The sequence below is a fragment of the Cavia porcellus genome, unplaced genomic scaffold (assembly GCF_034190915.1).
Source record: "Cavia porcellus strain 051 isolate PalLab524CR breed Dunkin Hartley unplaced genomic scaffold, mCavPor4.1 scaffold_22, whole genome shotgun sequence".
Classification (NCBI taxonomy): Eukaryota; Metazoa; Chordata; class Mammalia; order Rodentia; family Caviidae; genus Cavia; species Cavia porcellus.
The window spans coordinates 56,030,974-56,044,168 of NW_026947505.1; the positions used below are offsets into that span (position 1 = coordinate 56,030,974).

The 13,195-nt window shown below is 35.6% G+C and overlaps 1 protein-coding gene across 14 annotated transcripts in view; it reads right to left on the reverse strand.

Moving 5' to 3' along the window:
• The window catches only part of Map3k7 (mitogen-activated protein kinase kinase kinase 7), a 54,255-nt gene that overhangs the window by 15,138 nt on the left and 25,922 nt on the right, over nt 1–13,195 (reverse strand). For 13 of the 14 annotated variants that reach the window (XR_010042018.1, XR_010042017.1, XR_010042012.1 and 10 more), the window contains exons 12-13: nt 11,299–11,379; nt 5,792–5,856 (exon numbers count right to left, since the gene is read on the reverse strand). Coding sequence is in view for 2 of the 14 variants with exons in the window: in XM_063233250.1 (XP_063089320.1) it covers nt 5,792–5,856; nt 11,299–11,379 (146 nt within the window). In the remaining 12 variants the exon portion in view is untranslated. The remainder of the gene's footprint in view (nt 1–5,791; nt 5,857–11,298; nt 11,380–13,195) is intronic. The other variant, XM_023564082.2, reaches the window with a different exon arrangement.

The window sequence follows — 13,195 nt, forward strand, 5'->3', positions numbered from 1 at the left end:
CTTTTTCTATGTTACGGAATATATATCTTAATGAATAATACGCTAACATGTTTGTTTGACAAAAGAAATATTAAAACAAACACATAATAATTTAAATCTCTGAACAATACAAGATATAAAAATTAGAAGAACAAGTAATAGCGGACAATTAAAAAAAATCAAACTACTACAATTTATGGTTAAATTTATGTTACTGCTTACAACCAACCAAGGAAAAAAAATCACTGGCAAAATTCTGATGGCCATAAATGCTCTCAAACTATTAAGAAATCATAATTACAATGATCTTATTTGATTCCCATATAAACTGTGAAGTTAAAGAAATACAGATATACCTGACTTACCACAAGGACTGGGCATGAAGTGGCTATGGGAATACAGAAATGCCTCACAGTAATTTAAGGCAGCAAAATACTAAGCCAAATTTAAACTGCAGGGGCAAATTCCGTCAGTAGACATGAAGCAGAACTGGCCTTTGACCAGACTTTATATCTATATTTATAAAAAGGATTTAGGGTTATTTTACAGACAAAAATAAAGCTTGGCTTTTTATGTCTCACCTGAAAGACTGAGAAAATATTTTCATTAACTCAAGAACTCATCCCCAGTGATACTATTTAAACTGACATTTAAAAGCTATTTAAAACCCCTAGAAATCTTACTTCTAAAATTATACAAGCACAAATCACAGAGATTAAATGTTGATTTATATTACATTCTTGCTAAACATTCTGATAATAAAATTTTTAAAAATGGATAAGAGTAGTAATGTGGATTCACATACTTTTTCCATCATAGTCCCTACAGAAAACTTAATTAAATTTATTCATGACAGCAATACTCAAAACATTCTTTTTAATCCAACATACAGGCTCAGTCTAATTCTGGCTCCATTACAGTTCTTTATAATGAAAACTTAGAATTTCATTATTCTGATATGATCTTTAAATTCTCTAGAAAAAAATGTGCAGTATGAATCAAGAATTGTAATCACAACTGTTAAGTTTCTTATTGAGTTTTAACAGAAAATTTATTCATAAAGAAATGTAGATTGAAAATGGGCAAAAGTGGCATAATTAAAACATGTCCTTCCCAAATATAACAATAATGTGCACTAATATATCTTTTGGTATGTGATAGAAAGGCATTTAATGCAAACGCTTTTCATGATCCTGACCCAAGTGCTATTTTTATTTTATACCCAGAGAATAAAAACAGTATCACAAGCATAACAAAGTAGTATCAAGAGCTCTAGGAGGCACACTATGAGGAGACAGGCACACAACATGGACTGGCATCTACTGTGTCTGGTACTTGCACAGGTGGAGAGCACCCTACAAAGTGGGTGTTTACACATCTTATTTGCTGATGTGGTTGCCGAGGCTCAGCAGCATTAAGGAACTTGCCAAAGTTACATGTTTAACTTACAAAAGTAGACTGTAAAGTTCACACAGAAATGCAGCATGTGTAGTTCTCTAGCCAAAACCACATCATCATGGAGTCGTGATTATCACTGGAGCCCTTCCAAGAGAAATCTTGAATACAGATTTATACTGAATATAACTCCAAAAAGTGTATGCAGGCATACCCGAGAGCAGGTAACTGCAGGAAACAGAGAGGAACAACTAGATGCATGAAAAATAAGTTAGCACAGTCATCTACTATGATAAAAAAAATCATAGTAAAGATCACTATTTTATTGTGCTTTAGCCTTCCTCAATGATATAGTATAGCTAAACTCATCCCGTGAAAACTATTTAAATAAGTAATGATGCATACTATCAGAAATCAAAACTTAGCATGTATCACAACTTTACCATGCACTATATAAACTGTTTTTATGCAAGACGGAAGGAAAAGAGCAGCGTTCCTGTGCCATGGAACCAGGTTTGGATTAACAGCTTGGCTACAGCAAAGTTGTAACAATGTGGAGGAAGACATACACTTGGGTTAAGTTCCTCTAATCCTTGGTTTATCCACTACAAATAAAGAAATAAAAAAGAACACATGTAACAGAGTTAAGATTTAGATAATGTGTATCAGTGCTTGGAACAAAGTATGTAACAAATGGCAGCTTTTATTACTGGAGTTCTATAAATGATGAGAACATTGATTAAGAAAAGTTCCCGGGACTGGACATTACAGGTACTGTCACAGCTCTCCAGCTTAACGCCACCAGGAATCTATCTAGTGCCAAGAGCTAAGCGTAATACTCATTGCTGTGAAGAAGAATGCTCCCCATGGGACACCATGGCGAGTCTCAGTAAGAGGGTTTAGAATGCAGTGGTTACAGAATTTAGGCTTTGGTTGACTCATTTTTGGGTTGCCCTGATGAAGGACGAGTTCACTCAGGACTGATTTCAATAGCAGGGGCAACTCTACAGGGGAGAGAAGACGTACTAGACTGAAGATAAAGCGCAGACTGGTTTGAGGTACAGCAGCAGCCACTCGTTTTGGCTTTCTGTAGGTGTTAGTAACTTCCGGTCTGTGTTTTGACTATACTATACAGTTATTTGTTTTGTTTCATTTACCCTGGTTTCAGCACAACTCTATTGGATGCTGCTGTCTGACAGGTCAATAATATTGTGGTCCCAAGCATCCCAGATAATGGTCATCTGATCTACATCAATTTTAACTCTTTGTTGGTGTTTATAAGTTAATAAAGAAGTTTGCCTTGTTCATTATTCCTCTCAGTGAAAATGAAACTAGAAAAACATCTATGTTTTAGCTTACATATGGAAGTCTAAGTCAGTGATGGGAAAGCTATGGCATGCCTGCCACAGCAGACTGTCTGCTATCACTGAAAGCTCTCAAACGTTCGCCAGCAGTGGTTTAAGTGATTTTATGGAGATTACATACAGCTCAAGTCAACAAGATCTAAAGTTCTAACTCTGGTCAGTTTTTATTTCTCTATAAGAGATAATGTTAGGCTTTACCAGTAAGTTCTCTCATTTCCCTCAGTGATTTTATTGGGTGGGTCAGATTCTTTGCTTCATGCTTTTATCAATTTCCTTCAATAGAAAAAAATGAAAGCTGGAACAAAAAAACTTTTACTATCCACACAATGACTGATTTGCTTGGCTTTTGAAAGAACTACAGCAGAGGTAGTGAACCGTTTAGAGATGAGTGCTCAAACTGCAACTCAAAACCTCCTTATTTACTGAAAAGCTGCCAACACTGCAATCAAACCTGAATACTAAGGTTTAACTTTAGGAGAAAAACCTCTCACATTACCATTGTTCATCCTAAAACAAAAAAGCGTATGTGACACAGGTTTGTAACCACTGACCCACACCTCCAAGGTTCAGAAATCCATGTTGAGCAGTGTGTGACGGCACACACCTGTAACCCCAGCTACCCAGGAGACTGAGGCTGAAGGATCCCGAGGTCAAGACAATCTGTCTCAAAATAAAAACTTAAGAGTGTTGGGGCTATAGGTCAGTGTTCACTGGTTTCTACTCACAGTGTCACAAAAAAACAAGGCAAAACAAGCAAACAAGAAAATCTATGTTGTAATTTTTTTCTTCCACACAATGAATTTATTTTTGAGTAATGAATTTAATGGTCATTTATCACGTACCTTTCAGGGGAAAATATTTTCATAGTATATTAGGATTACCATTTACCATATGTATCCCAGTCTAGATGTTAGACATTTTAAGGTTATAACAGTGAAATAAAATTTGAGAGACTGACCAATTTTTAAAAATTGCTGTACAGAGGTTATATATCCACTATTTTGGGACAAGCTTTTTATTGCTGTATTAAACACTCCCTTACTCCAAATCTTCTGGAATATTCCATAACAGTTCATGCAAATGACTATCTCACTACTACAGCCCATGTTTTACTAACTGAAGATATTGCAAATTAATGAGTCAATAATCACAATTCCAAGCTGTGAGAAATATGCAAGGCTTGGTACAGAAAGATCAGTACTGAACTACAATGCCTCCCACATTAGCTTTCGCAACACTGAAACCCAACACCCCAATTAACAGTACAGGGAAAGCACAGGGTGAAGGAAAGAGGCTCACATCAGGGCTGCCAGGAAGAAGAGGCAGAAGGGAGGGAGGAGGGAGGGAGGCAGGAAGTAAGAGAGACAGAAAGAGAGAGAAAGGGAGTAGGGGGAGGAAGGCAGGGAGGGAGCGAGACAGAGCTGGAGGTGGGGACAAGAATACACAAAACACCCTCCTAGGTCAGTATCCAGTGACCCACCCCAGCCAGGCCTGCCTCCTAAAGCAGCCACTGCATGGGTTAGTCTACTGACGAGCACACTGGCCCTGATCCAGCACCTTCCAAACACACATACCTTGCGGGAGACATTTTAAGTCTCAATCATAAAAACCTGCAATCTGTAAATCCAGGAAAAGCACTCACACCCGCAGTCACTCCTGATGCATCTTGGGGCAAGCTTCCCACTCCTAATCAAAGGGAGAAAACTTGGCTAGGGGCCCTCTTAACTGGAATATGAATGACAACAGTAAACAGCTAAAAAAGATGAACTCATCAAGTCTCCAAGGAATGAAAGCAAATAGCACCAGATGTCAAACTATCTGTTACTAAGTGGGCTAATTAAAGCCTTTAAGTATCTGAGGGAGAGAAAGGAGAGCTATTTCGCTTAAAAGTTCTAAGTCTCTGACAAAACACTTTTACTGAATAAGTGAAATCAAGATTTAGGTCACTAGTATAAAATATGTAATAAATAATGCACGTTTCTATATTTTAGGAATGTTACATACATGTGTGTAGGCATTATGAGTTGTGCAATAAAAGTACTTTCATATATAAAGATCAGCTATTTATCATTTAAATACCTACATGATTTTTGTTAAAGCCAATGATTATAAAAGGCTATCAAATTTTTATTAATGACTACGAAGAATTCCCAAAAGCTAAATAAATTTAAATTTATTTCATTTTGTAAAAATAAAATAAAATCACTTTCTGGGATATTATCACAAATTAAATTACATTGTTATAAAGTGCTAAAATTTTACATGACTATTGATCATGATGTGATATTTTGTTATTTCTTGGCATGTTAAACTCAAAATTTATTTCAGCCCAATTGAGAAAACAATAAAACATCTCATAATTGATCTGACTTTTAAAGAAAAGGATATAAATTATGTCAAATATATTAGTCTGATTAACAACAAAAAAATTATGGAGCTACCTACTTGGTTAAAACTCTGTACTAGTCAGTAATCTCTTAAACTATAGTACTGTCTGAGCTATCTACAAAGAAATACTGATAAAGAGACAGCCAGAGTTTAGAAGAGTACCTAAAAACACAATTAATACAAACCTTAAGAACTGGGATAGAAGCCTTTCTGGAGCTTACAAAAGTATAAATCAGGCACAAATATGCCAAATCAAAAGATGTTAGTGCCCTGGGTATGCCAATTGCTCTGTGACCCCAGAGGAATGACCCAATTTACTTTAGATAACAATCATCACAACATCATTAAATTATACAACATCATTAAACCACAATATTGAACTATTCTTTATTAAAACACATATGAAAATCATATAACACAATCAGAGCACTACTGAACAATTTACTTCTCAGGCAGTTTACATTGAAGTTTATCCTTCAAAGTTAAATTAATAACAGCAACTATGCTTTTTTCCCTCTTAAGTATTTAGGTTCTGCGTCAATGAATTTCTCTGTAACAATTCAGGTCAGCTCATAAAATCAATTTTGCAAAGCATATTATGATTAATTCTTGATTTATGTCTATCAATCTTCTCAAACACAGGTGAGATGAATGTTAGCTCTTACCTGACCAGGTTCTGTTCCAGTAACAGTCAAGTCTTGGATGGATCTACGTCTTGGTTGCCCATTGCCTTTTAAAAAATAAAAAAAGCCAGACACTGAAATCTACTCAAACAGGTAATAAAGGATGTAAGCAGGTAACTACTACAGGAAGAAGCTGAAATTAGTTGCTCCTCGGATCTACATGTAATATTTGTAAGAGAAAAAGTGAATTTATTGTTTAAAAAAAAAAAGAAACCATCCAAACTCCCCAAACCATAGGCAGGACAAGAGAAACAGCTGCAGCGCTCTCACTCAAAAGCCACTGGCCACAAAGCGGCACTGTGTGTCTTTACACAGTAACCACTCCTACCACGGGAAAAGCTGCCGAACTCTCTTCTACCATCTTCTGTCATGTGTTTAAATAGATGGATTCTTGGGGCCTGGAGCTGATGATGGCATCTATTTCAAGGACCTTACGTTACAGTTTTTAACAGCAAGACAGCAAGGAGCAGATTGTAAGACACAACTAACAGGCAGCAGTACCTTGTTTCAAGACCTCAAAGGATGCTTAGGCATCAACTTGTTACACCAAATCAGAATTAATCACATTAGTCACTGTTAGAATCTAGTAATTTGTTACTTGTGAATAACAACTCAATTTTGTTTCTTGTTCTCAAATATACAACTTGCAGAAACAGGCTATTATGTATACTTTGCTTTACTGAATTTCTATTCAATAAAAAAGAATTCTGCAAGCTTCAGTCTTCACAAAATAGAATGAATTAAGCAATAGTTTCACTTGGGACTTATATTTGGGAAAAGGCTGTTTATACAGTGCCTTCTGAGATGAGAGAACAGCTGTCTAAAAGGAAATACCAAAATACAATGAGCAGCAGCTGACACTATATTCCAAATTCTTTTAATTCTGAAAGTTGTATTATATAAATTTGCAACTTGCAGGCAGTGTAGTACTGAGAACATACACTCTAAGAGTTGTGGACCAGTTAACAGATAATGCATATTTAAATGTTTAATGTTTTTGATTTTGAGAATAAAAAATCTTACGCCAATCCCTGTAACCACCAGCTTAATCCATGTGACCTCATCTTTGTTTCTGCACATAAAATAAACGAAACCTACATGTTTAATATGTGCAGTGAATATAAAAGCTGTAACAGACACACTTCAAGGTATAAATCATCACTTTTTTCCAGCTTAGAATGTTTAGAATTCTTTGTAGTTTGAATTCAAATTTATTTTAAATTTCAATTTACCAGAAGCCCCAACTTTCCATTACAAATGAAAACCACAAACAGTCAATTTCTTGAATCAGAAACACTAAAATCCTTTTATGAATATTTTTAACTATCCTTGTTTCCAAGGACAAAAAGGATCTCCATCACTGTGACTAATAAGCAATTTTAGGCACATTTCATTCAACACACTCCTTCTAAAATTAGCATTCATGAGCCAGGCTTTTAAAATTGTCTGGAATTCTCTTTCTGGATCAGCAACATTTGTGAATCTGAGGAACCAACCAGCACATGTGTCTATAAACCATTACATCATCAGGGCAATAACAACAGAAATGAATCCGAGTTTAGGTTGGGGGAAGGAAGAAATGGGCATAAATACTTTTAAAGAAGTAGGATAAAGAAAAGCTGACAGTTAACAAATGCCATAAAATGAGAAATGTTCAAGCAACTGCGTGAGTCAAAGCAAGCAGTATCAGGCAATGCATTTTAATTAGCATAACTGTGGCACAAATCATTGGGCAAACAGACAAAGCAAAACAGGAGTGCAATCAACCAATACTTGTTGCTCCAATATTTAGTTTAAAAGTCGTATTTAGAAATATGAATGTAAAAAAATCAATCTCATTATTGTGAATGAAAACTATTGGATAGTTTCTCAGAAAATACGGATTCTGAAAATTCTTGGAACTTACATTATTGCATGGTTCTTTGCTATATGCCTTACCTGTACTACACAAGGTTGTACAAACGAAGTGAACAGAAGAAAGGAGGGAATGACTAAGGGGCCTGAACTCCACACACGACCATGCGGGCTTCAATGAATTCTGGAATTTTCATGACTTATGATACAGGAAAAGAAGTGACATTTTAAAAAACAACTCTTGGAAGAGGAGAATACATCACCCTGGCTGCCTGTGCTACCTAACTCTTCACACCCCCTCCCACAGAAAGGAAGTCAAGAACAGCAGTTTACAGGTCAATCCAGAGCTTTTTTTTTTTTTTTTTTTTTTTTCCAGTAATGCTATAAAGACAGAATTTATCTTTTCAAAGAAGTTGCTCTTTTAAGTATAACTGAATTCCTGAATAAGTATTTGAAAGTCATCACAGAACTGTTTCAGAGATTTGGCTTAGGTCCCAGTCTACTGCTGTGGATTTTTTATTGGTTTAAAGAAGTTCATAGCCTTCCTTAAACTACACTCACTTTTCAATATTGCTGAAAATTTTCCTTGTTTAAAAACTAACACTTGTTTGCCTGGAGATGTCTCTTAACTAAAACGCTGAAAAATCTGACATTCACAATCCCAAATACTAAAACTAATGGGCCACTGTTCTCCGTAAAAACTACTGCTGCATGGTAAGCTGAATATGTAATTATTAATTGTTCTCATTTAGCCTACCATAAATTCTATTTTTTTTGTTGTTTTTTACCAATTTCAACATATTTGGTCTCATACCCTTCAGAGAGGTTTTTTAAAATTCTCCTATTAAATGAAAGCAATGACTACTTACTGATAAGCTCTGGCTTCTAACAGACCATCTCTTTTAGGTTAGAGTTTTAGTTTTTAAGTTACAAAAAGTGATCGTGGTACACTACAATCTGGAGGAGAGATTTCCTAAATATTTATCTGCAAGGTTAAATTAACTTCCTTAATTAGCCACAAATACAAAATTTTCTTGGAAGCCAGGTGAAAGAATGTATCTACACATGAAAGAGATACAGTGTATCTTAATATAGCTCCTTGCGGTCCCCAGCAATGCTAATTGAAGATTTATAAGTGCTAATCACACTATCATGCATGGTTAGGAACCTGCTAAATCTTTCCAGGAAAACGCAATCCTTTCTATTCCATGGTCTCTTCATATTGCTGCTGTACTATTTAGGGAAAAACAGGTAGTATCACTTAATACAGCAAAACTTGTGGGAAATCATGTAGAGCAAAAAATTTCTGGAAGTATTGATGCTGTCATTATAGCACTCTGGAAGGCTGAGGCACAAAATCTGCAAATTGATTATGTTAATGTTTGGATATCTGGGGGTGAGGAGAGGAACGAAACAAAAATATTTAATAAAACGCATTACTCAATGCTTCCATTCAAACAACACTGACTGCCATTCTGGCCAGCGATGGCAGAATTAAGGTCTTCTGATTCCATTAAGGACCCAATGTCATGGTCTCCCTTTGTGAGGAGCACTCCTTAATGTGAATACTGTCTTTCGTGACTCATCAAACAGAAGAAAATTGATGAGATTTGGAATTAGATCTGGGCTAGGGTCCCAGTAGTGTGACACTGGAAAAACCACTTAGCCTCATGGTATCTAAATTTATCTGTAAAATGGCTACAATTTCATCTGATAATCAAGATCAATGAAGATATGTACTCAACACTACTTTGTAATTCACAGAGTGCATCTAAGCAGGGTTTCTCAGGTTCAGCACTGTTAAATTTGTTGGACTGGTTAATCTCTGCTGTGGGGGAATATTTAGCAGTACGGGACGTCAGCCTCTAGCACTGTATGCCTGCGCCTCCTGACAGTTCTAACTAGTTTTCTTCTCCTCTGCTCCTTTCCTCACCATCTTGTGTCATACTGACTACATAAATATTTGTTCTTAAGGCTTACCTGTAACACCTGGATTATGATTATACTGTTATCTAAATTTTTCTAATTCTCTCAAAAGGTAACCACAATTCTGTAAAAAAGTTTAAAAACTACCAATTCTTTAGTTATAGTATAAACTCTCTTATATGCAGTGACTTCCAGTACAGAAATAAAATGACTAAATACTTTAACTAACATGGCCCTAACTCATAAATAAAAATTACTGCATAACAAATGAATTAGTACTATTCTTTGAACAGTAATACTGACAATGCTATAAAGTAAGAAACCACTTAAAAAACAAGTGAGAAATTAATAGTTTATTTCCTAGACAAAACAGTCTCTAAAATTGCACAATTTATATTTTTGTTTCCTAGTTCGTAGTTACAGGAGATGCTCGCCCAATAGGGGTTTGCTTACTTATTTAATACATATTTATTAAATACTGTATTTACTATATGAAAAACTGGGTTAAGGGAATAGCTCACTGGTAGAGTGCTTGCCTGGTACACATGAGGCCCTGAGTTTGAAACACAGCACAGCAAAAAAGTGGTATTCTTTAGGGCTGGAGTTACAAGTCAGTGATATTGGCCTCATATGTGTAAGACTCTGAGTTCAAAACCCAGAACAAAAAGGAACAAGTTAAGGGAATGAAAGGAAGGAGAGAGAGAGAGAGAGAGAGAGAGAGAGAGAAAGGAAAGGGGAACAATGGAGTTAGCTACTACTGACACCAGCAACAGTAACTAATATAGACATGGACTGTTACGCAGTTTGGTAAAGGCATTAAATTATAACAGAAATACTACAGTAAAAGCCCCAACACATCCAACACATACAGTGCTAAAGACTTCATTCAAATTATACACATGAACATGTCTGGAAAATAGTGTATTTCCTAATTAAATGTTTCAGTGTACAGGGGGAGGAAAATCTAAAGCAGAAATATGAACACTTTGATAAAAGCAACATATATTAATCAGTATTGAAAATCAGTACATCATCTGAGTTTCTATTAAAAATGATGATTTATATTCATCTATGAAATGACCACTCGGAAAAAAATCAACAAAAAAAGCTTACCAATATTAGACACTAGATGCTAATTTGTGAAATATTTTTTATAATATACAAAAACTAGAATTAATCATTTGTTTTAAATAATTTTTTTTCTTTTTGGCAATAATACCCTATACACAGCAAATCTCATCTAGTTTTACTTGTTTCTCTTTTCTGCGTTAAGAAAAGTGGTATTCAGCAACGCTCCCTTCTCAAGTTTGTGTCACCTGCTACTAACAGAAAGAGTACTAGGGACAGAAGCGCACAGGGGGCTCCAAAAGCGATGGACTGCGGGAGCACGGAGATTGGGGATGGGAAGACAGTTTACAACAGTCTTTCTGTGCTGGGTCTCAGAAAAGGTGTGGGTTTAGTTCATGTGTCCACTATGAAGGTAAGAAAAGGTGGCAGAAGCCAATTTTTATCCACACTATTAGGGATTGGAGGTCATCTTTTCAAGTACACTTCAGAACACAGAGTTTTCCATTAGTTTTCCTAATTAGTGCATGCAAGATATGCATTTTCATGTTGTTCAAAAATTGGAGCAAGAAGCATTTTAAAAGTACCAGGGATCATTATTCCAGTTCCACAGCTATTAGACCAACTCAGGTGATCTATGATACCTGGTATGACGATCTCAGGGACATCCAGAATGTTGCCAAATGAAGCGGTTTTACGGTGGCCCCGTTTAGGCTTGGAATAGGCTGCAAAAATACATATATACAGTATACATGCAAACAACCACAAATAATAACAGAAAATGACTAACTACAAAAACAGAGTAATTCTCAGTTATGTTAATACCATGTCATGCAGAATGTCATGCAGAACTATCTAACTTTTCGTTCAAGCTTAACAGAAGGCATGATTAAAGAGCAAACAACTAACAACACAACAAGTTTCACATAATGGTTTTAATTAGCAGGGAAAAAAACAGAGGCAAACAGTGCTGCAAGGAATGAGGAAGCTGAAAAATAATCTACCTGAGTGAAACTAATGGCTATGATGAAGACCAGAAGGGAGACGAGAAGGAGGGGAGGAGAGAGGAGTTAATAAGAAACAAGCTGCCATATTTAATCACACAAACACAGGAATATATTTTTGTTAGGTGCTTCTTGAAGTGTGCTATAAAGTAAAATTCAGTGGTTAAATGATAATTATTGAAAATATGAACCTTACAAAGAAGACAATTCACTAAAAAATTATATAAAATTCAAAAGCGATACAATAGTGTATGTCCTAAATTTAGGGAAAGAGGGTAAAATTTAATGCTTGTGATTCTTCTCTTTAATCTACTGCAATAGCACTTAAGAATAATTATAAATCAGTACGACTTGAAAAATAACACTAGCAAAGTCACAAATCTGTCATATTACTTTTTGTTTCAGGGTAGTCATTTGGTGAGTCTATCCTTAATGGCATCCCTGACGTGAAAAAGATTCCCCAGAGCACAGAGATGTCTCTGCAGGAAAGGTTCATCAGTTCTACTCTCCGAAAATCCTTGTGACCCATGGAGAGAACACAGTGCTTGTCAATGACTGGTGGCGTCTACTCAACTTCTTCATTTCTGAAGATTTGCCTTTCAGAGACTACTAGTTTGTTTTTTCCTTCTTCCTTGGCAAGAGAACACTTCCTTATTATGAACAGTACGATTCCAGAACACAGCTATGGAACTCTACATGTAGCGCTCTGTCATTCTGGCCAATGACATCTAGTGGATGTTGCTATCCTCTCACCTGCCCCTATTTCTTCTTTCCTACTGCCTGGAATGAGGAAGGAGTAACACTGTGATTTGGGGCTAGGAGATAACCTTGAGGATGAAAGCTACACAAAAGGAACTGTGATACAGGGCGGCAGGAGGAAGCTGCCCAGTGATTATGGAGCCTACCTCCAGGCTTACGTACAAAATAAAGCTTTATGTGTAAAATAAAGCTTGTATGTCCCATATACTGTTATTTTGGATATTGTGTCTAATGGATTCTAGTGCTTGCTGATGATAAAATTAAAGATCATTATTAGTTGAGGACTATTATGATGACCTATCTGGACCACCTCTTTCTGAAACTGTGAATATTATTTAGAGAATAACAAACTGAAAGACTTAAAAAAAAGTGGTTAACCAAATTAAAAAATAGATATGTAAATACATATGGATGTACACTTACACATACATACATAAAAGATTAACGATAAATACACAAAAATGTTCAATGTTTATCTCTCATTAGGATAAATATGTAACTTTTTGGTTTGTTTACATTTTCACCTCCCTCCCACGATGAATAGATTCAGGAAAAACTAAACTAAACCAAATACAAATCATGCCAAATTACTAAAATGAAATCTGATTAGAAGAAAGGGTATCAGTTCTCTTAGTTAACAAAACATGTAGTTATTTTTATGCTGACCAGTGCTTTCATGATCCATAATTTTAAAAACTAACAAAACATAATTTATAAAAGTTACTCTTTAAAGATTCAATAAAACTATTATTACCTTTGATTTTACAATTAAATGAAT